The 19903-nt window shown below is 46.1% G+C and overlaps 1 protein-coding gene across 1 annotated transcript in view; it reads right to left on the reverse strand.

Annotated features, from left to right (window-relative positions):
• Nucleotides 1-2479: 2479 nt before the first annotated feature.
• The window catches only part of LOC144167698 (protein 5NUC-like), a 54143-nt gene continuing 36719 nt past the window's right edge, over nt 2480-19903 (reverse strand). Inside the window, exons 6-9 of the mRNA XM_077696881.1 lie at nt 12664-12924; nt 11076-11231; nt 7559-7750; nt 2480-3084 (exon numbers count right to left, since the gene is read on the reverse strand). Of these exons, the coding sequence (XP_077553007.1) occupies nt 2903-3084; nt 7559-7750; nt 11076-11231; nt 12664-12924 (791 nt within the window). The 3' untranslated portion in view covers nt 2480-2902. The remainder of the gene's footprint in view (nt 3085-7558; nt 7751-11075; nt 11232-12663; nt 12925-19903) is intronic.

A 19903-nucleotide genomic window follows, 5' to 3' on the forward strand; every position in this document is an offset into this window, starting at 1 on the left:
AATATTACTACTTCACAATGTTTTGTATGGTCTATCGTGTTCTCTTCTCACCAAAACTTGAAGTTTCCGATTGTAGTGATCATTTCTTAATCTGATTTCACGTTCAACAAAATTTTGTTATTCTTTGCCGCTTATCCTAATTTAGCTTATTTAGCTAATTTAGCATATCTTAATTTACCTGCCCTAATTTAGCTCAACGTGTGCGGTGCATACGGACCAAAAAGATGAGGTGCAATTATAGCCGCTGTATATTTATTTGTGACGGCTGCAGCTTGCACTCTTTCATCCGATTTCTAGCCCGACAGTTAAGCTTCCGGGACACAAACCTGGTATTACATCGAAAAAATACGTCCGGTTTTGAGTTGTTGATGAACGCAGTTCATGTGATGGGGTCCAGAAATATGTATTTTTCAGATTAACAATATCGTTGATACACAAATTGTACCTGTGGGTTTAAAAAAGGCTTTCGTCAAGCCATTGCACCAAAATGGCTCGAGAAATCGCGTTAGGAACTATAGGGAAATTAATTTTCACTCTTCCTACCATTGCTCTTACTTTACTTACTTTAGAAAAACACATTGCAACAGTGACGCTGAGTTTTCTTGAGACAAATTCACGAACATTCATTATACTGGTGAGCAGGATAAAATTCTTAGGGTCTCCACGCAGTGAGAGGCATCCTTATTCTAAGATTGCTCATGACGTGATCTCACTCAACCAATTCGATTTTCTCCGAGGGCTTGGAACACAAGCAGCTCTCGAAGAACTTTCTGATCTTCTCAACAACGCTTTAGAGCATAATGAATTTGCCTGTGCCGTGTTCTTGGATTCTTCAAAGGCATTCGGGTCTGTCAAACACTTCGTTTTATCAGATAAACTATTTCCATAGGGATTCAGAGGGTCGTTTCTATCGTTGATTAACGACTACCTGTCCAATCGTTCTCAAATTGTTCTGTTAGGTTCGATAAGAATGAATTCACAACATTTAATTTCGGGAATTCCTAAGCGGTGAATTCTTGCTCCTATTTTCTTTAATATATACGTTAAGGGTCTGTGTAGTTCATGCACTCGTAGCTGTGTTTTCCAGTATGCGGATACCACGGTACTTGTTTCCAGACATAATAATTATGAACTAGCAATGGAAAGTTTGGAGCATGACTGTATGCAAGCCATGTGGTGGTACAGCGATAACTTAATTAGCATAAACAACAAAAAGTCGCAACTGGTCTGTTTCCATAATCCAGCTAAACTTATTCATCACCATGTTCCAATTTATTTGCATACTGGTAATTGTGTCCATTGTGCATGAACACCTGCTGTGCCTGCCGTCAAATGCTTAGGTTTATTATTTGATTTCGATATGCCTTGAAATAGCCACTCAAATCACGTATGAACGAACTCCGAAAGATTTCTTGTCTCGTGTTCTCCATTAAAGCCTTATGCCCGTTAAAGATGCGTAAGCAAATAACATATGCGCTACCTTACAGTGTGGTGCGGTATGGAATTTGCAGTTTTTATTTCTGTACCGCCTTCTGGAAACACAAGATCGCTTGATGAAAAAGAGCGCTAAAGACCACGTGGTTTTAGAACTCTTTTTTACCGCTCTTTTTCCTTGAGCGATATGCACAAATTAGCCAAACAGCATATTTTACTGAAACACAAGATCAACTGCCTATTAAAATCGGTTATAAGGTCTGTTATGTATGGTTTATCGCATGAGTCGCACGTAGATATATTTGAGTTGTTACGCATACCTGAATTTTCTGTGTTGTTCTGACAGACAGTGGTATGGAAATATATCTGAACACAAGATCATTGTACATTGTACACTCCTCAACGTGACCTTCGCTCACGTGATCGTTCTGTCATACTGACGATTCGTACAAAGTATGGTGAGTGATTGCTCAATTTTTGTGTCCCTTCCATTCTTAATTCGCTTTCCTCCGAACTGGTTTCGCTGAGCAGCCGTGCGCCAATTAAATGTGTTTTTTTTAGTGGTTGACATATATGCTTCGTGTATGTTGTGGAGTTTTTTTTTTTTGGTACACCTATATGCGTTTATTGTACTTAATTTCTTTCTTTTTTGCTTTATAAACGACTGGGTCTACGATGTGTCCGCCAACTGCCGGGCACGGCCCCACAAGCCTTTTTTGGCTTGGGCTGGGCCGCCCATGAACCCTGTTTCTTGATAAAAAATATTACTGTTAATATTATATTGTGAGCATCAGGGATGTGCATTCAGAATATTCCCCGTGAACCCGGTATCATCATCATCCATTCTGGTCACCAAGGGGTATGGTCCTCGATAACTCATAACCAGCCACCCACCGTCATTATTATCTGTGGATAATCATCATCATCATGCGCTAGGCCTACTCGTAACGTCGTAACGTTCGGAGTTAGCAAGCTAATGAACGCAGTCTCCAGGAACAACCCGTCTCTCTCAATATGTATTTGCCGCCAAATAGAACACTGTTCGCATATTTCTGTAAGACCTTTATTGCATTAGTCCAAACATAAACGTAGAATGTGTCCATATGACTGGTAACTGCAGTGGGTTTCCTGGACACTCATGTTTCTTTTGGAGAGGCAACACATGCGTGTTGGCCATGAGAGGCTAACTTTTTTGGGCTTATTACTTTGCTATACATTATGTCGAACACTAAAGGTGCCTACAGTTGCACTCGTTGTTGCCGCGTTATCTATCAAAAGTTGCTATTTGCTAATGGGCGGAAAGGCGAGAGTGATTTTGTCACACAATTATGAAAAATTTTCAATAAACATATAAACAGAATGATGGTCATAAACAAAATTATGAAAACACACTCCTAGTCGCATCCACACTTGTTAATAAAAGAACGTTGTCACTTTTCGTTGACGGAGACAATGTAAGCATTATTCTTCAGCTCTCTGGGTAATACAGTAGCATCCTTGCTGCCGGCGTGGCCCGCGGATTTGTTATAGGATCACCCGGGATCTTCACCGGATCACTGCCATTGTAGATTATTATGCGTTCCTCAAGCGGCGTCTTGATGGGTGTCATTTTCTTGATGTGATTGACGAGAACTGCGAAATCCGCAGGCCCTGGAAGGAACAAGGAGAGGAACCATTTTGATGGCGTACTGGAACCCCTGAATTAGCACTCGCATTTACAGGCCCGCCTCATTGCGTGGGCAGGGCAGTTCGGCGCAAAATTAGAAATAACTGCGTTACGCTGATACAAGCGTCAATGGTTGGCCGCAATGGGAGCGAAGAAGGAGGAGGACATACGTGTGTTCAAACTGAACTCAGGGCTCGGTATTTGCGCATGCTTATGCTGCTAATGGAACACATTGGCGCCCCTGCTGCCTATACTGTCATCACACCACCCGGTAAACGCAAATAATTTTGTCGAGAGGTTCGGCTTTGTTTCCGCTACCGTTCAAGAATGACTTTTATTTAGCTCAGCTTAGCCTACCTAAGTAGAGATATTTGAAAAAAGGGGTCGCAGCTGAAGCAGGCACGTGAGTGGGATTACCCTGTATAGCAAAATTGATACTCCTGTTTCTCCTGGTATATATAAACTTAAGTAAAGACGCGTTGTCTTAAGACAGGTGGATATACCTTTATACAAATAGTTCTGAAGTGGTAGTAACGCTTAATGCAATCATATGTATCCCTGCCAAAGTTGCGGGCGTTCCACACAATTACCCTGCATGCCTCAAGGTCCATGAAGACAAACTGAAAATCTGGTTCATTAGAAAGGCTGCTTTGTCTCGATAACAAATAATGATACTGATTTCATCGCAAACTTCGAAAAAGTCAGGGAGATATATTAAAGAAAACATGTGAAGTGACTCCCTAGCCACTTTCCGGCAACTTTTATATGACTTCACATAATTTTGTTTGTGCGATTGGCGGCTGCCAAACTAAGCCATCGTTAAACTACATGACCCGACGATTGTAGTAGAGCCTCTAGTTTAATTTGGTCACATCACTTGAATGCTAACTTGCGGTTAACCCACTGAAAATTGTTTTTAGTGCTGGCCCATATGACGTTACTCCTGTCTATAAACACGTCACTGTAGCGCGAAATTTGAAAAATTTCCAATACTCCTTGCATTTCTTCTGTTAAAAAAACCTCTTTCGTGGCTCTAATGGAGCTGAGTGAGGTACTGAAGCCATAGAGTTTCTCACTAACTTTGAGAAACTCTATGACTGAAGCCAAGCTCTTTCAAATTAAACAAAGATGTAGTTTGTCTTCATGACCCCTTTAAATGTGTGGAAATGCGAGAATTTAAGCTGCCTTTTTTGCAGGAAGTAACGTTGCTGTGAATGTGGCCAGTTAGGACATACAAAAAAATGAAGGAAGCTCACACTAATGCGTAATTAAGACGTGAAGGTAGTGAAGCTGTACGCAATTTTCACGACCACCATGAAGGTTTAAAGGGGTCCTGAAATACCTTCCGCCGATGCATGGATGTGCATGTACCCAAATAAAGCAATGTATTTGCAATCTCCTCCCGCAAGCATTTTGTTAAAGCGATGAGTATTAGCTGAGAAATCGTAAATAAAAAACCGCGCATTATCGTCGCTCCGCGTTTCCTCCTCCTTTCGACTTACTCTCCGCTGTTGACGGCGCGCGAGCCTTGCCTCCCATGATGCTGCGCTCCGCAGCGGTGACGTACTTCCGCTATTGCGCTGCTCAGACTGTCGTCTGCTACAGGCAAGCTTTGTTGACACCATGAACCCAGCACTCCGCTCAAGGCTGGAAAAGCGAACGAAAAATTTGGCCGCATGTATGCGGCGGCCTGGCCTTGCCCTTTCGCGGTGTACGTTGCTGGCGGCACATGACTTTTTATCGGCGGCGAACGGGGAGGGTCGTGCGCTCGTTCCCTTGATGCACCGCGCACTGTGTATCCAAAAAGCGCCGTATCAGATGTGGCCCCGCTAGTGCCGGGTCTTATTTTGTGGCGGTGGTAATTCCTGCCGGCGGCATGTGAAAAAGACATTTTAAGCCGATACTGAACCCGTGCACAAAACGCCAGTTCGGCTTGGGGCGACGCGTGGTGGAGAGCGGCTACGTTGGCAAGACATGCTCCGGCGCGGCTCTGAGCTTTCTAGCGCTGGAGCGAGCACCATTTCTTTGACAATATCAAACATCGGTTGCCCTGGCAACAAGGCACAAACCGCTCTAGAGGTCAGTTACGGTTGCGTGATCCCGGTTCAGCTCGGGGCCCCACCTCGCGACATGTGGGCACTGCAGGCCTATCATTCATTCCCATTGGGAAGTGCGAGATGCGTTTGGCATTACAGGAGGCGATGGTGTGTGTGTTGTGGACGCCTTTGTTTCGCGATGAAGTGCGACGTTGTGCTTCTGCGGGTGGATAGTGCTTCCCATGGTCTGGATTATCTTTCTCGAGCGGCGTACGACTCAACCTCGCATGGGGTATGTGCAGTGTTGTTGGTAAACTTTATTGACACACAAAAACAAATGTGCAGTGTGCGTGGCTAAAAGCCATCTCGGCTTGTGCGCCAGAGTTAAGTGACTTGCTGTTCGTCCCCGCAAAGCGCGCGCGAGGTGAGTACCGAATTTACGACGGGCAGGAGGCAACCCATCCTCTGTCAATCGTGGTTCAGACTTTCAACGCATGTTGTGACGTTGTGTTCGTTAGAAACGCATCTCTGGATTGTTTTGAAGTTGAATAAAATGTATGCGTCAAACCCGGGCATTCGGCTCGGGGCGTTCTCTGCGATTGCACGAAAGAAGTGCCACGGGGCTTCAACGCTTTCTTTATGGAACGTACTCAGGTAACAGAATATTCATGTCGTGTTATGGCCGTGTTGCACTCAATACAAACGGTTAAGCGTTTGTTTTACACTTGTTTCGTTTGTCGTAAAATGCCCAAGCACTCCGGCACTCCGCTTGGCAGATCAGCCGGCGAGCCGACGCTGAGCAGACGACTCATCTCTTTGCCGGAAGTGCGTGAAAAAGCCGCCCAATAGCAGGATGTCTAGCCCATGACGAACACCTGGGAATCGATGATGTAGACATGTGAAGATGGCGGCGTCCAAAAACACGAAGGGAAGGGTAAGAAAAAAACGACAAACTTTGCAACAAAAGTGTGAGCTTTCCGCTGCGCGTAAAAGAGTAATACTTGGCACAGAGGACGCTGACGACCCAATCTAACGGTTGCGCTAGTTCATTTAGTGTGCTCAAAATGCCTTTCAGGGCCCCTTAAGTCCACGATTGCAGCCTATTCGCTTATTAGCCGCTGCCGCAACGACCTTCACTCCATTATCGTTGCTATAACGGCAAAGAAGAAGCAAATCGGCTGCAGTCGTGGACGGCGCGAGGAGGGGATCTTCTTCCACGAACGAACGAACGGAATGCTCACACTTAAGCTAGGCGCCGCAGGTGCAACGTGTACACTATCACGTGTTCTGGCTCGAGCAGGTGGTGTGATTCCTCTCCCAACTCCCAACAGTCGTGGCCCGGTCGGTCTAGAAGAAGGGGAAGGCCAATAACACGATGGAGGGATAAAATACGGAAGTTCGGTGGCCAGCAGTGGACTCTAGCGGCGCAGGGCAGAAGCTGTTGGAAGTCAATGGGAGAGGCCTTCGCACTTCAGTAGGCCTAAGTGGTCTCCTGTTGTTGTTGTTGTTGTTGTTGTTGTTTTTGATGACGATGATAATGATGATGATGACGACGACGGGGCCGAGTGGGTAAGACTACTGACTCTGCCAAACCGATTCTGACGTCGTGGCCGTTGTTGGAGTTTGTGCCTTCTTGGCCTTAGTAGTTTCAGTCGTTTGCACATCGGTTTACGGACAGCTTCATGCGCTCGTTCTTTTTTTCGGTGCGAGTTACGCGCTCACGAGTACGAAATGACGTTCTTTCTCGTCCCGACCACGTTTCGCCACGATACAGCGAACGCTGGAGTGTGGCCATGGAATGTTGGCCAATCTCCCTAAGTGGGTATGCTTGGCTTGACGAACGTGCGCCCGAGGTACGCGTGCATGAGTGCTCGACATTTTCTTGGTATTTTAACTGCGGACACCATACACAAACGATTTACTCAACAGCTTCGTTGTTAAAAGGTTCATTTGTAAGAATGGCCTGAGATAGGCTGCTGCCTTGGGTGGCACCAGGCAGGCCTATCGTATCGCGGTAACGGTCAGCCGGGCAAGGTAGCCGGACTATTGTTAACCGTTCTTCCACACAGACCATTTCCGAAACCCGCGGTCCAGTAACTGTTGGCAATAAAAACGGGGTTCCTGATTGGGACACATTCTAGTCTAGAACTAAAGCTCCCTTCAACGCCATAACAATGTAACACCAGACAATACGAGGATTAGTCACAAACCATTCTTACAAGTGAACGATTTTTTTCCATTCTGGATTGCAGCTTCAATTATTCTTGGGTATTTGTGCTCAATACCTGCTGCCAGTGTGCGAAAAGATGCAATAAAATGAACGTTCCACAATACATTCCTATTTCCAATGCCGCAAAGAAAGAAGAAAAAGCAAAGTACTGCACAACTACGATTCTCAAAAGGGTTGGAAAGTTCATCTTGCCTCCACTTGTGGCGTTGGTTGCCTTTTTATAGCCGTCTCCTCCTCTTGCAACGTAATCCGAAGTAACAATTCTGTATACATCGGCGTCTTTCACCTCTTCGTACCGGGGCACCTTGCATTTTCGACAAAGGACTTCCAGGGATACGACGCGACAATTATTGCTGTAGCCCACGTTGTACTTTACTCGAAAACCTGAGGGGTGATCCACAGAGCACGAGTTAGCCAGAACATCAGAGAACACCACCAAGGCGCTGTCAAACTAGCCTCTACCTTACTGCATTCCGTTGTTCAGAGAAATTAGTGCAATTAAACGTGATGAAACACACATACACCTTACAACATATGTTAGTTATAAATAACAAACCCAACCATCAATACTGCTACAACATCGGCTGCGCACACAGCAATGATTATTTGGATTAAAGCCTACCAGAAGCGTACAAAAATTACGCTTGCAACCTTTGGCAATAAATCCCCCAAATATCAATCAGTGCTTTGTATTTTGTGCAATGTGTGAACAACAAAAATCTTACGTTGGTCGCACCGCAGCCGGACGCTTGGCCAGGTCCTTTACCGCAAAAAGCATGTCTGTATGCAATTTTATTTTGTTATGCAGGAAAAGAGTGGAGCCAAAAGCGGAGCGCGTTTCCATGTCAATGGAAACGCGCTTCCCCGCATGAACGTGCGGGCTTGCTAGTGGGCATATAGTTTTATCCTGCCCCCTATGTTGTGGGCTAGTGTTGCATATTTACAAGAAAAACTAAACATAATAACGGTGCGGTGCACACAAAAATTTCGACTGAGGTGATCGCCTTTTTTTGGAGTGTTGCTACGGCTTGCTGTACATGCAAGGTGCGTCGGCAGGATTCTTAGGTCGGACTTGTGGCAACGGGAGACACGGCTCTGCGGTTTGCTGCTAGTTACAGCTTATAGCCTGGATACTGATTAAATTAGAGGAGCAAGACTGTTTTTTCGACATCCCACTGTCAAATTATAGGAGTCTGCACCCGTGCTGTCTTTATTTTTCCACCTTCCCATATTTGGGATAATTTTTCTTGAAAATATACGATTTAAGAACTGTGAGAGCTTGTCGGCGTCGCGCAGGCCTCGAGACAAGGTTCCGGGCAAGGTTCGATGGACAACGCCCAGCAAGCTGGAAAGCTGTCGGGCATGCTTTTTAGCGTGCCTGCTTAGAAGCGTTCCCCCTTAGGAGTTTTCCAGCTGGCAAAATTGACAGTGTGCCGAGGCTACTGTTGTCGAAAACGCTCATCGTATGCTCGAAAGAATTTGAACACTGCAGAAAAACGCAATAGTGCTTAAAACAATTCCTGCGGCACACTTTTAGTAGACTAGCGAGCTCCACCTGTCAACGTAATGGCTATATCGTGCCACTCATGCAAGTCCACGCGATGGATCCCCCCCTTCTTTCTCTCCCCCACACAGAACTCTAGTAACAGCCGGGCTAGTAATAGTCCCGTTGCCATCACCTATCATTCAGTTGGGAGTGCCCACAACCGCGAATGGCTCAACCCTATACACATCCCCACCCTCTTCTCTTGGGAGCCATGCTTAAGTTACCACGATGAATAGCTGCACTTAAGCCCAATCTTCTTCTTTCCATGTACTAGAGGAAGGGGCGCTAGCTTATCTAGAGTGGAATCTGGCGCTTGTGTCAACGTGATTCTGCGAAGGCGCTCCACGTCTCCATGGGTGCCGCCACAGTGCGGCCGGAAGTGCGGCGTGACGTGGCCGGCAATGACTTTCTGGCTACGCAAATTGCGTTTTGTTAAAAAAATTGCTCTGAAAGTGCCACCATTAAGGAATTTTACTTTGTATAAAAATATTGTGTAAGAGTGCTAGGCTGAGAAATAAATTTTGTGGTTAGAATGAGATGGTTAGATGAGAATGGCTCACGCGGCGTACAGCGGGCTGTCCCGAATATATTTATAAATTATAAACAACTCCAAAATAGATGCTGTTTTCTTTGTTTTTTGGTAATATTTAGCTGGAAATGAATTATTTAGATTGTCTTAAGCCGTGTTCTTGCTTCCTCTCAATACTGTATTGAAATCGTCTGCTACACGCTTTGGCAGGCGAAGCAGATGCAACAGCTAGAGATGCAGGGGTGTTGCCTTCGCATTGTATTTATTTGTTTTCCCCAAGCAGATATAAATAAAATTAGAGGTGAAGCCTATTACCGCAAGTAAGTCTTCAAGCACGCGCGCCAAGCATTATGAAAATGCATGAATGTTTCAAAAATGGCAAATAAATCCCGGCTTGTCGATCGCCAAGTTTGCTGCCTCATTGCGCCTGTCTGAAGAAGTGCGGGCTTCAAAGGGTACCCGCATGCAGCGAGGGCGACGAGCCACGCGAAAATCGTAACTCAATGGGCAACGCAAAGGGATAGTGTGGGCGACAGCGACAGGCGAAAAAAATTACACACAATCCTCCGGGAGCGGCGCCGTCGCTCACTTTTTGCCGGCCACAAGAAGCCCACAAGCGAGCCGCATCGACGAACGACGATGACGAAGGGCATTGGTTGTTGTGTATTAATTTTTTTCGCTTGTCTCTGTCGCTCACACTATCTGTTTGTTTTGAGTTATGTTTTTCGCGTCGCTTGTCGCCGTCACTGCATGTGCTTACCCCTTCATCTTAAAAAACTGTCCGCTAACGCGAGAACATGCGTTAAGTGCTAATCACGCTTTTATTTAGACATATCTGTGATAGACATTGAATGCCAGAAAGCGGCATGCTGAAAACGAAAAATGCCGTTAACCGAACTAACAAACACTTCAGTTCCGACAAGTCCAATCCATAACACTTTGCACTAGCCGTTTGCTGCCAATCCTATTGTCACACTACCAACAATTCCCATGGCGGCATGTGATGGCAGCGACACTTTCCACTCTAGGTAATATTGAGAAACTCTCTGGGCCCGGGGAGGGGGGGGAGTGTTAAGGAGGGGGCCACACGTCAAACATTGTTTTGTTTTTGGGACCCAATTCTCGCAATTTAAACACTTTGCTGAGTTTTTGTTTGTTTGTAATATGTACACAATTATCGTAGGCTCTGTTTCGGGTATTTACCCGCAACAGAGCCCACGATAGTTATCGGTGAATGGGAGCAACCTTCATGCACTTGCAAAACATGGCCCATCTTCCAGTGCAAGTCGAACACTGGGATGCCCGGACAGTTTCAGCAGTCGCTAGAGAGAGTTCTTCAGCTGAGTCGTCGTCAGCGAGAACCTCCTCGAAAATGCACGGCCATTTTTGCTCACAGCATTTTTAGCTCACGCTACTTAACTTCTCAACGATCTTTTTTTTTTTTTTTTCAGTTGGCTTTTTCTTTAGCGTTTCTCTCAGCCCAAGCCCATTTGTCAGAGCATCTGTGGTGCGCAATGATAAACTTGAACTATCTCTTTTCCAGAAGCAGCATGCCGTAGATCAAGCGAGCGAATTCCAGCCCAGTTACAGGACAACAACATTCGAGGCGATTAAAGCGAAGCTCCTCGACTTACCCGAAACCTGTAGGAATCGTCCTTCCTTTTTCTGCGCGCCGTACGCGCTCACAGAGTGCTCGAACATGGCTCTCAGTTCAGAGCCGTTGATTGTCATGATGATGACCGACTGCCCGAAAGGCATGGTAGCCAATATGTGTCCCATAGTTATGTTTGCTGGAATATAAATGGAAGAAATAGAGGATGTGGAAAAGACGACAAGATATGTAGTGCACGTCTTAATCGGCACTCTCAAGTAAGGGGAAATCTGAAACTGTACTACTCCCGTTTGACTCCCATTCTTAAAGGAACATCGAAGGCAAATAGCAAGGTGGGCTCAGACGAAAGTTCAACTGCCCCGGAGCCCTCTCAGCGTTTATTCGGCGGCGAAAGGTGCTTTAATTGCCGATAAATTAGCAATTGAAAAACGCATTTCAGTCCTCACGCCATTTCATGACGTCTCGCGTGACGTCGACAGTTGGCGGAAGCGAGTGAGACAGCGGTGTGGTTTACCAGGAAAACTAAAACCTACCGAGCGAACCATCGCGGCCGCAGGAGCTCATTTTAGTTTATTTATTTATTTATTTATTTATTTGTTTGTTCTCAAGGGGTGAAAGTACATTCACACATCAGGAGGAGGCCAAGAGGCTACAGCCTAACGAGGCCCTTCCTCCCAAGGTAGCTTGCCCCGAAGTCGGGAGCAGCAATCAAATGAAAAAAAAAAAAGAAAAGGATACAATATTTACTTATATCATGCAGAAAAGTAACAACATAGCTAGCACAATTTTCGAAGCCCAAAAAGAAAGAAAGCGCTATCGTAAAAGAAATAAAAACATACACACGCATACCATACACTAACCATTTACCGTATTGATTTACAAATCAGCAGAAAAAATTGAAAAAAGCGGACCCGCACACGTTTAGTAGAGCCAAACAGCTCAATTAAAAGTTAAAACACGACAAGAAAGACAAGTTTAATACAGAAAGTTACTCAACTTAAACGTAAAAAACAAGCATTATTAAAGTAAGAAACAAGCGTAACACTCTTTTCATGAAAATTATACTGTCTGCTAACGCATTGTAAACTGGACATATTGTAACAATAGCTGAAACAAATGTTTTTTGCACAGTTTTTTGAACAGTAACTGGGGATGTTCGATTTACTGTCTCGGACTCACCGCGGACTCCCCGAGAAGCAGTCCGGCATTCGATTTTCCCGCGTATCCCTATGGCTTCGGGGAATCATCGGACTACCCGTGGACTATCCGAGGTGAGTAAATCGAAGAGCCCCACTGTAAACTAAAAGTGTCCACGCATGCATGCACGCACGAACATTGAATGTTGGTTTGGTACTACTAAAAGCACTTCATGACTGCGAAGGCTGCGTTTGCCTTAAGTAAGATTCTATACAATACGCGTGCACTTTGGAGCAAACGCATTCGCAGCAAAGTCATTGTGCCAACTTAGAGTCGGCAATACACCGTAAGGCCTGTGTGTTTAAGTACTTAATACAGGCTAAACGAGCACACGTAGCTTTTAGGCCAGAATTTACCTGCAATCGATTAAATTACAGATATTTTGTAATTTTCAGCAGCTTCGGGCTTCTCACCGAATTGATCAATCGGCGCGCGGACTGAGCCTCCATTGAGGAGGGCTCCGTTGACATCCGACCACCCCTCCGTCTCGTTGGAGGTCAAGTCGGCGTAGTAGGCGAAGAAGGAGTCGGCAATAAGGTTGCCCAAGTTGCACTCGCGAAGGCGGCAGATGTTGTCCGCCTGCTCGAGCAATACCTTCGTGTAGCCGATCACTTCTGCGATTGCCCGGGTGACATTTTCTTTGTAGCAGTCTACAATGTTGAGCATGTCGTCATCTAGACAGAGAAAAAGTTAATCGATAAATTTCAATTCACCTATGGGCAGTGCACCATGTTTTTGTAACGCAGTGCGCATGAGCAAATGTTATGCATGCAGTAAATGGCCATGAGTTCATTTTAGCGAGGAGTTGTTCGAGCATCTTATGTGTGAAAGCTCGTAATTTAATACCTTGTGTTACTTTTCATAAAATGTAATTGAAATGTGTTGTTTCACCAACTTCCTGGTTCCATTACAAACACTGCGTTCATAGATTGACCGGAAAATTAATCCTGTACAGAATGAATAAATGAATCTGCTTCTAAGGCCTCCAACTTGGGAGCCCCCCTCCCCAGACCTAGAGCGGTGGCTCTTGGGACCTCACCACCGCTCCCTTTTTGCATTCCTCCGCGAGAAAGAACCCAACCTGTTTCTTTAGGTACCTTCATTTATGCCACTCGACATATTATCGCATGAAAAAACTCAGAGCTTTTCCACTTTGTGAAGATCGAAACCAGCGAATTTGTAGCTAGCGTGAGATTTTCTACGGTGGAGTTTTGCTATAGAGAAGAGCAACTTTCCCTTTCCGAGCGAACAAAGTGCTTCTTGCCTGGGAGGAATTCGCAACTATTCGACAGACTGGAACTTAAGGCAGCAACGCCGACGGATGCACGTGTTGAGGCATCGGCTTTTCGTTATTTTCGCGCCCATTTGCGCTTCTGTGTGCTCCCACGCTCCTTCAATCACCGCTCTTCTTCCTGCGAACGAGACGCGGCCGTTTCATAGCGAGTTCGAAGTGCAACTGCCGATAACGGCGCTAGCGCCAACTCCCAGGTGGTCGCCGAAGCGCCACGGAGCGCGAAGGCGCGAAGGTGGTCGGCAAATCGGCGCCAACGCCGAGGATTTGTGGTACTTGTGAGAGAGGCGTCGGCGGTGGCGAGGAGTTCTATAGAGCCATCCACTATCCATTTTGACACATGTGCTAACGAAGGATTAGATGTAGAAGGAAGGAAGGAAGGAAAGTTAACCTGGCTAGAGCCTAGTTTGCTATCCGGCACGTGGGGAAGTAAAAATAGGCAAAAAAGCTAGAAAGGAAAGAATGAAGAAAAATGGGAGCAGACAGGTATGCCCAGCACTGAAGCACTAAACTTTCAAAGTCAGTGATTGCCACTGAAGGCTTTCAGTCTATGTGTTTAATGGGGCCATGAAGACAAAATACGAGTTTGATTTATTCTGAAGATTTCGTGTTCTATAGTGACCCCAGTGCTTGTCCGGAAGCAAACCAAGCTTTATTCACTGCGAAATTAATCGATTGAAGTTAAAACATTCACTCTAGTGTTTGAACGACGTTTGCGATGACATCACAAGAACAGGACTTTACGCTAAACTTGGTGTGGAGCGGAGACTTGCTTACTGTTAGTCAACCTAGATGGCGCCACCACAGCGCGGCAAACCGTTTTCTGCCTTTGGTTTGTTTGTGACCTTATTTAAATCTGGCTTGTTTTTGTTCATGGAGAAAATAATCGTTTTGTGAAACATGATGCTCGCTCGACAAATATGGTCACATAAGACACCTTCGCTTGCGTCAATCCGCTGGTGTCGTCTGAGACAATCCCGAAGCCCCGCAGTGCTGTGCATATAAACGAAGCATAGTGCGCGCAGTACCAACAGCAGTACGCATCGGTATTTCTATGTATTTACGTGTGCTTTCGTAACTTCCACTGTTTGTCCCAGCATTCTTACTGATATAAAAAGAATGTGCGCTAAATGTAAGCGGAAATAGCTCTTTCGGCAAGCTGATAAGTTCTTCCTCATTTGCGTTTGCTTTTTCCGGCCTCTGCCAATCGCAGGGCTGGCTGGTATAAAATCATAGGTTCTGTTGCGGGAAATGAGCTACTGGGTCGCATGGCCGTTCCCTTTTTTCCTAATTATACAGCTTATTTGATCGAAGTTTACGTTAAAAGTGGTGTCAGCATGATTCTAACGAGGCAATCTTTTGAATGAACCAAACTTCCATTTTGTATTTATGGCCCCTTTAAGTTCGTCGCCCGTAGAAAGCGTAGAGTTCCTTAGTCGTCTTCTGAGCGGACGACAGAAAATGCCAGTGACACAAAATCTTCTCCTCCGAAAATGGCTGCCGAGAGTCCAGGTTCCTCAGGGCTTACGACAGCTTCTTTCTTTCACGCGAGTAGCGTGGGCGCTCGCAATAAGGCACTTATTAATCCGCCTCGGTGGCTCAGTGGCTAAGGCGTTGTGCTTCTGAGCCCAGCGACGCGGGTTCGATTTTTATGATGGAGACGAAAAGCGAAAACGCCCGTGTGTTCGAGATTTCGGTGCACGTAAAAGATCGCGGCTGAACCAATATACATATCTGCCTCTAAAAATTCCTTATTTTACGTCCGCGCAGTCGATCTGCATGCTGGATCTTGGATCCTAGGCCAACTCATACCAACCAACCAATCAAGGAAAATCATACCAACTGCGTCTTTTTTTTTTTTTTTTTCGTCCCTTTAGTTTGTTGCCTGATTGGGTAGTTCCTGATTTTCTCACTGAGGTGCTCGGCATCTCCCTGAATAGACGTTGAAATAATTAATGCCTCTTAAGTAATAGTAGTAATATCTTTATTAGAGCAGGGAGGCCAGTATGTTATTATGGGAAGGATGGAACAGAGCAAGCCCACTTGGCAGCATGGCGGCATTAGCAACACTGCGGATATCATTCACGTCCCGTACCCAGGTGTCATTCTGCATCGCCGTTGATCGCTGCCAGTCTTGGCAGATGTCGTCACAGGATCCAACCGCCATCGTCGCACGTGCCCGACAACATGCTTGACTCACAACGTCCCTACGAACAACTCTCCAACTTAACGTTAACACACACACTACAACACACGACATTTTGAAAAATAGCAAATTCCACGCGCACGCACTAACTATGGTTTTCAGGTGTTACAGCATACGCTACCAACTCTTCCAAACACAGTTGCACAATAATCACACAAATAAATAATAGTGCATGCCTTTGAAATAATAGAGACTGGACATTGTCCATCATGCTCCGGTGTTGTTGTTTTTTTTTGTTACCGTGGTTTCTTGCACCTTTCTGTATTTTGCACTTTATGTCATGTACCTTGTTACGTTATGATTGTCAGTGCTTTGTTCAATTCTTTGGTCTATTTTTGTCGCACGTACGCTGCGAATTGCACCCATTATTCCAGTCATAATTTGGAAAAATATTCTTACTGTATTTCTTTTCCTGGGATGTAAACCTTGCTCTAATATCATGTTCTTTAGATTAATTTATAAGTTCTGTGCTACTCCTGCTGCTAAGCACCCTTGTTTGTTTGACTGGAAGAAAACACCCGACGAAGGGGCACATACCCTCGTCAAGCCCAATCCTTTGAGGCATTTGACTTTGCCCCGGACAACTGTAACACGTATGTTGTCGAATAAAGAAAAAAAGGAAGTTGAAGGTTATCTGACGAAACGGGGTTCAATTCTGGCGTAGCTGCACTGATCAGTGTTGGTACTACATGAAGTTGAAGGCTGATTGTTGAGGATGACACTAATAAAGAGGCGGCTCGCACGGGCATGAGAGCATGGGCAAAGCACGCCATTCGCGCTCGTGATAGTTGGACAGTCGTTAGTTCTATGGTGATCAACTTTCTGGCTCCCTTTCTACGTCTCATCCGCGACACCAGTGTTTGAATGAGGAGGTCGAGTGCGGAGAAGATAAAATAAGCTTCTCGCTGAGGCCCCTCGTGCAAGGCGGTTTTAAACTATTAAAGTGTTATTTTATCTAATGTGCGCGTGTAGAGCTGTTGGGGGTCATGTGTCTGGTGGTGTGAAATTAAGTTACTGACAAATGCTGACATAAGTTCCCAGGAATCTGCATCGCACCAGTGCTATTCAGCCTCGCGAAGGCATAAGATAAAACTGAGCACCTGGCAGTATGCGGCCGCAAACCTCCCCGAAAACCACCCTAAGACAAACATTCCCATCACTAACCACGAGATTCAAGCTACCACAGAGCCCACAACTCCAACAAAAAGCAGCCTCCTCGTTTGGATCGAAATACGCAAATACATGTGTAATAGCGTGCTCCCTACAATTCGTGGGCTACCTGCATATGGTGAGAGAGAGAGGGAACAATCTTTAAAAGTCTGGCGATGTTAGCCCGGCTAAAATGCCGAACTTGCTACACCAGTTGGCGACGTGATGAAGATGAGGGCGATGATGCTGAAGAACTTGTATGCTTGTATTCGGTTCCCTTTGTCGTGTGTGCACTATGGAATGGCCTTTTCTTTTTTCTTGTTATCGTCTGATGACTTGAACTTATATTGCAAACCTCGTCGCAATTCATTGTGCTGCTATGCTTTGTAACGCGTGAATCAATTTTGTATGATCTGTAACACTTCACCAATTACCCCCCTTACTCAATGCCCTGTAAAGGGGCCTGTAAGGAATCTTAACTAAATAAATAAATAAACTTGATGCGCACAGATACGTTGACTTATTTACAGAGACTGGTCTAGACCTGTGTGTTGCAGATACTCTATCATAGTACTTGTAGCCCGTAAAGCACGTTTGGGACATGCCCACGGTCCTAAAACGTCCTTTAGCTGAATTTCCACGGAAAGCGGCAGTCCCAAAGACACTGCGAGGGACACTCTTTGCGCACTAAATCGAGCACATTCACAGAGAAAGTAGTGGAGGGTTCCTCGCACATCACAGTGTGGGCAGAGTGGGGACGTAGCTCATTTCATCTCAAAGAGAGAGTTGCTCGTGTATGCGGCATTCAACCGCTCGCGATGTAGAATTGCTTCTACCTGCTTGGAGGGTCCTGGTGGCATTTTGAATGTGCGGTTTGGGTCAATGGAAAATAGCGGCGCGTAACAACGTGATACGTCATCTCAGATTGCACGCTGCATGTTCCATGCCAGGCTAGGTGCAAGGACAGAGGCATCTTTCCTGGATTATGGCATGGATATTGCCGATGCACGATGGTTATGCACAACGGATGCAGAAATGTCCTCCTTCACATTTCTAGTTATCCCACAATGAACTGGAATCCACTGAACTGCTATGTTATGGTGCGCTTGTAGTTCTTGAAGATGTAAAGCGTTTATGTCAGACACAAGCTGGTGTTTTGGAAAAGACGCTAGACATTCAACGGCAGCCCTTGAGTCTGCGAAGGTAGCCCACTCTCGTGTGGGCTGCTTGATGATGTGAACAAAAGACACCCTCAGAGCTGCAAGTTCGGTAGCCGTACTTGACGTTTTGTGACTGAGAATGGCACTGATGGTGGTGCGTGATGACGGTATCCACACCGCGATAGTGGATAATGTGGATGACACCGAACCATCTGTGTAAACATGAGTGTGGTCTTTCTATATCCCTGAAATGTAGTGCAGAGCGAAGAACTTGAGTGTGGGAGCCGGAACATGCGCCTTCCTCGTGATGCCGGGCAGAGTAGGCGTGACTGGTATGGGGCGGAACATCCAGGGCTCGTGATCAGGTGTAGCAAGCTCTTGATAGACCTTCGGCAGAAATTCACGCATTTATTTGGCCCAGCTTGTCGCTAAAGGATGGCCCCACTGTGTTGCCACAATCTGTACACGCACACGAAGCAATTCCTGCGTGCTTAGAGCGAGTGGTGGGAGCTGCCTGCATTCTGTCAGCGTTCCGATGGTAGAGGTTGTCTTTGGAACGCCAATGCAGACCCGCAGGATTTGTGCTTGCATACTCTCTAGCACTTTGACAGTTCCTTTTGACAGAGGTGCCAAAGCAGGGATGCTGTAACACATCAAGCCGATGCAAAGCGCTTCGTATAGCCGGAGAAGAGAGTTGACTGAACAACCACCGGTTTGGTGGAGAGCATGCGGAATATGCGGGTGAATGAAGTAATCTTGTCCTTGAGGTGGTGAACATGAGGCGACCAGGTGAGATTACTATCAAATGCTACTCCCAAGAACTTGTGGCTTGGGACGTATGGAATTGTGGTTCCTCCAATAGTGAGGCCGTAGGGCGTAAGGTCACGCTTTGTAAAGGCTATCGCAGCACATTTGTTCCCTGAAATCACTAACCATCGAATTGCCGGAAATGCCGCAATGGAGTCAATGGCTCGCTGCAGTCTTGACCGTAACACTCACCTATTGCGGCCAGAACTCCATATGCAAATGTCGTCGGCATACAGAGAGATTTCTACCGACCTTGGCCTGCATTTCTCCAGGCCTACTATGGCAATTTCAAAGAGTGTAGGGCTCAGCACCCCACCCTGGAGAATACCTCGGCGCAACTTGTGTAGCGATGAGTCGCCGCTGTCCATAGACATATACACATACCTATCTGTACACGTACGAGGGGACATGAACACACACCAGGGTCCATGCGTTCTGGCGGCCCCTGACGCCTAAAGACTTCAGCGCCGAGCGGATGGCTTCATGTTCGACGCAGTCGTACGCTGACTTGATGTCTAGGGACACGGCAACAGTAATGTTCCGCCGACACTTTGCTTGTATTATGCTATTCGCAAGGGTGATAGACGTTGTCGAGGCTGCTACGACCCTTGCGTAAGCCAGACATCTGTGCTGGGTATATATCTCGGACGGTTAAATCCCAGTCCAAGCTGAACAGTCCCATCGTTTCCATCAGTTTCCCGACACAACTTAGGAGCGCTATAGGTCGGTAAGACTCGATGGCGGTTGGAACTTTACCTGGCTTTAGGACTGGGACAAGGCGAGCATGTTTCCACCTTGGCTCTAGTCGGCCAGTTTCCCACGAAAGATTGAAGGCAAGCTGAAGGAAACTTTTTCTTTTTTCACCTAGATGCGAGATGGTTGTGTAGGTGATGCCATCCGGGCCTGGGCAGCTGGATTTCTTGACAGAAGCCAGTGCAGCGAGCAACTTTGCCATGGAGAATGGCTCGTCCATTGGGGACACCGGGCCTGAGCATGCATCGCTGGCGGGAAAGTGTGGCGGAAGAAGAGCTGCTGGCGCT

The sequence above is a fragment of the Haemaphysalis longicornis genome, unplaced genomic scaffold (assembly GCF_048455015.1).
Source record: "Haemaphysalis longicornis isolate Haplotype H1 unplaced genomic scaffold, Haemaphysalis longicornis Haplotype H1 scaffold_2, whole genome shotgun sequence".
Taxonomy (NCBI): Eukaryota; Metazoa; Arthropoda; class Arachnida; order Ixodida; family Ixodidae; genus Haemaphysalis; species Haemaphysalis longicornis.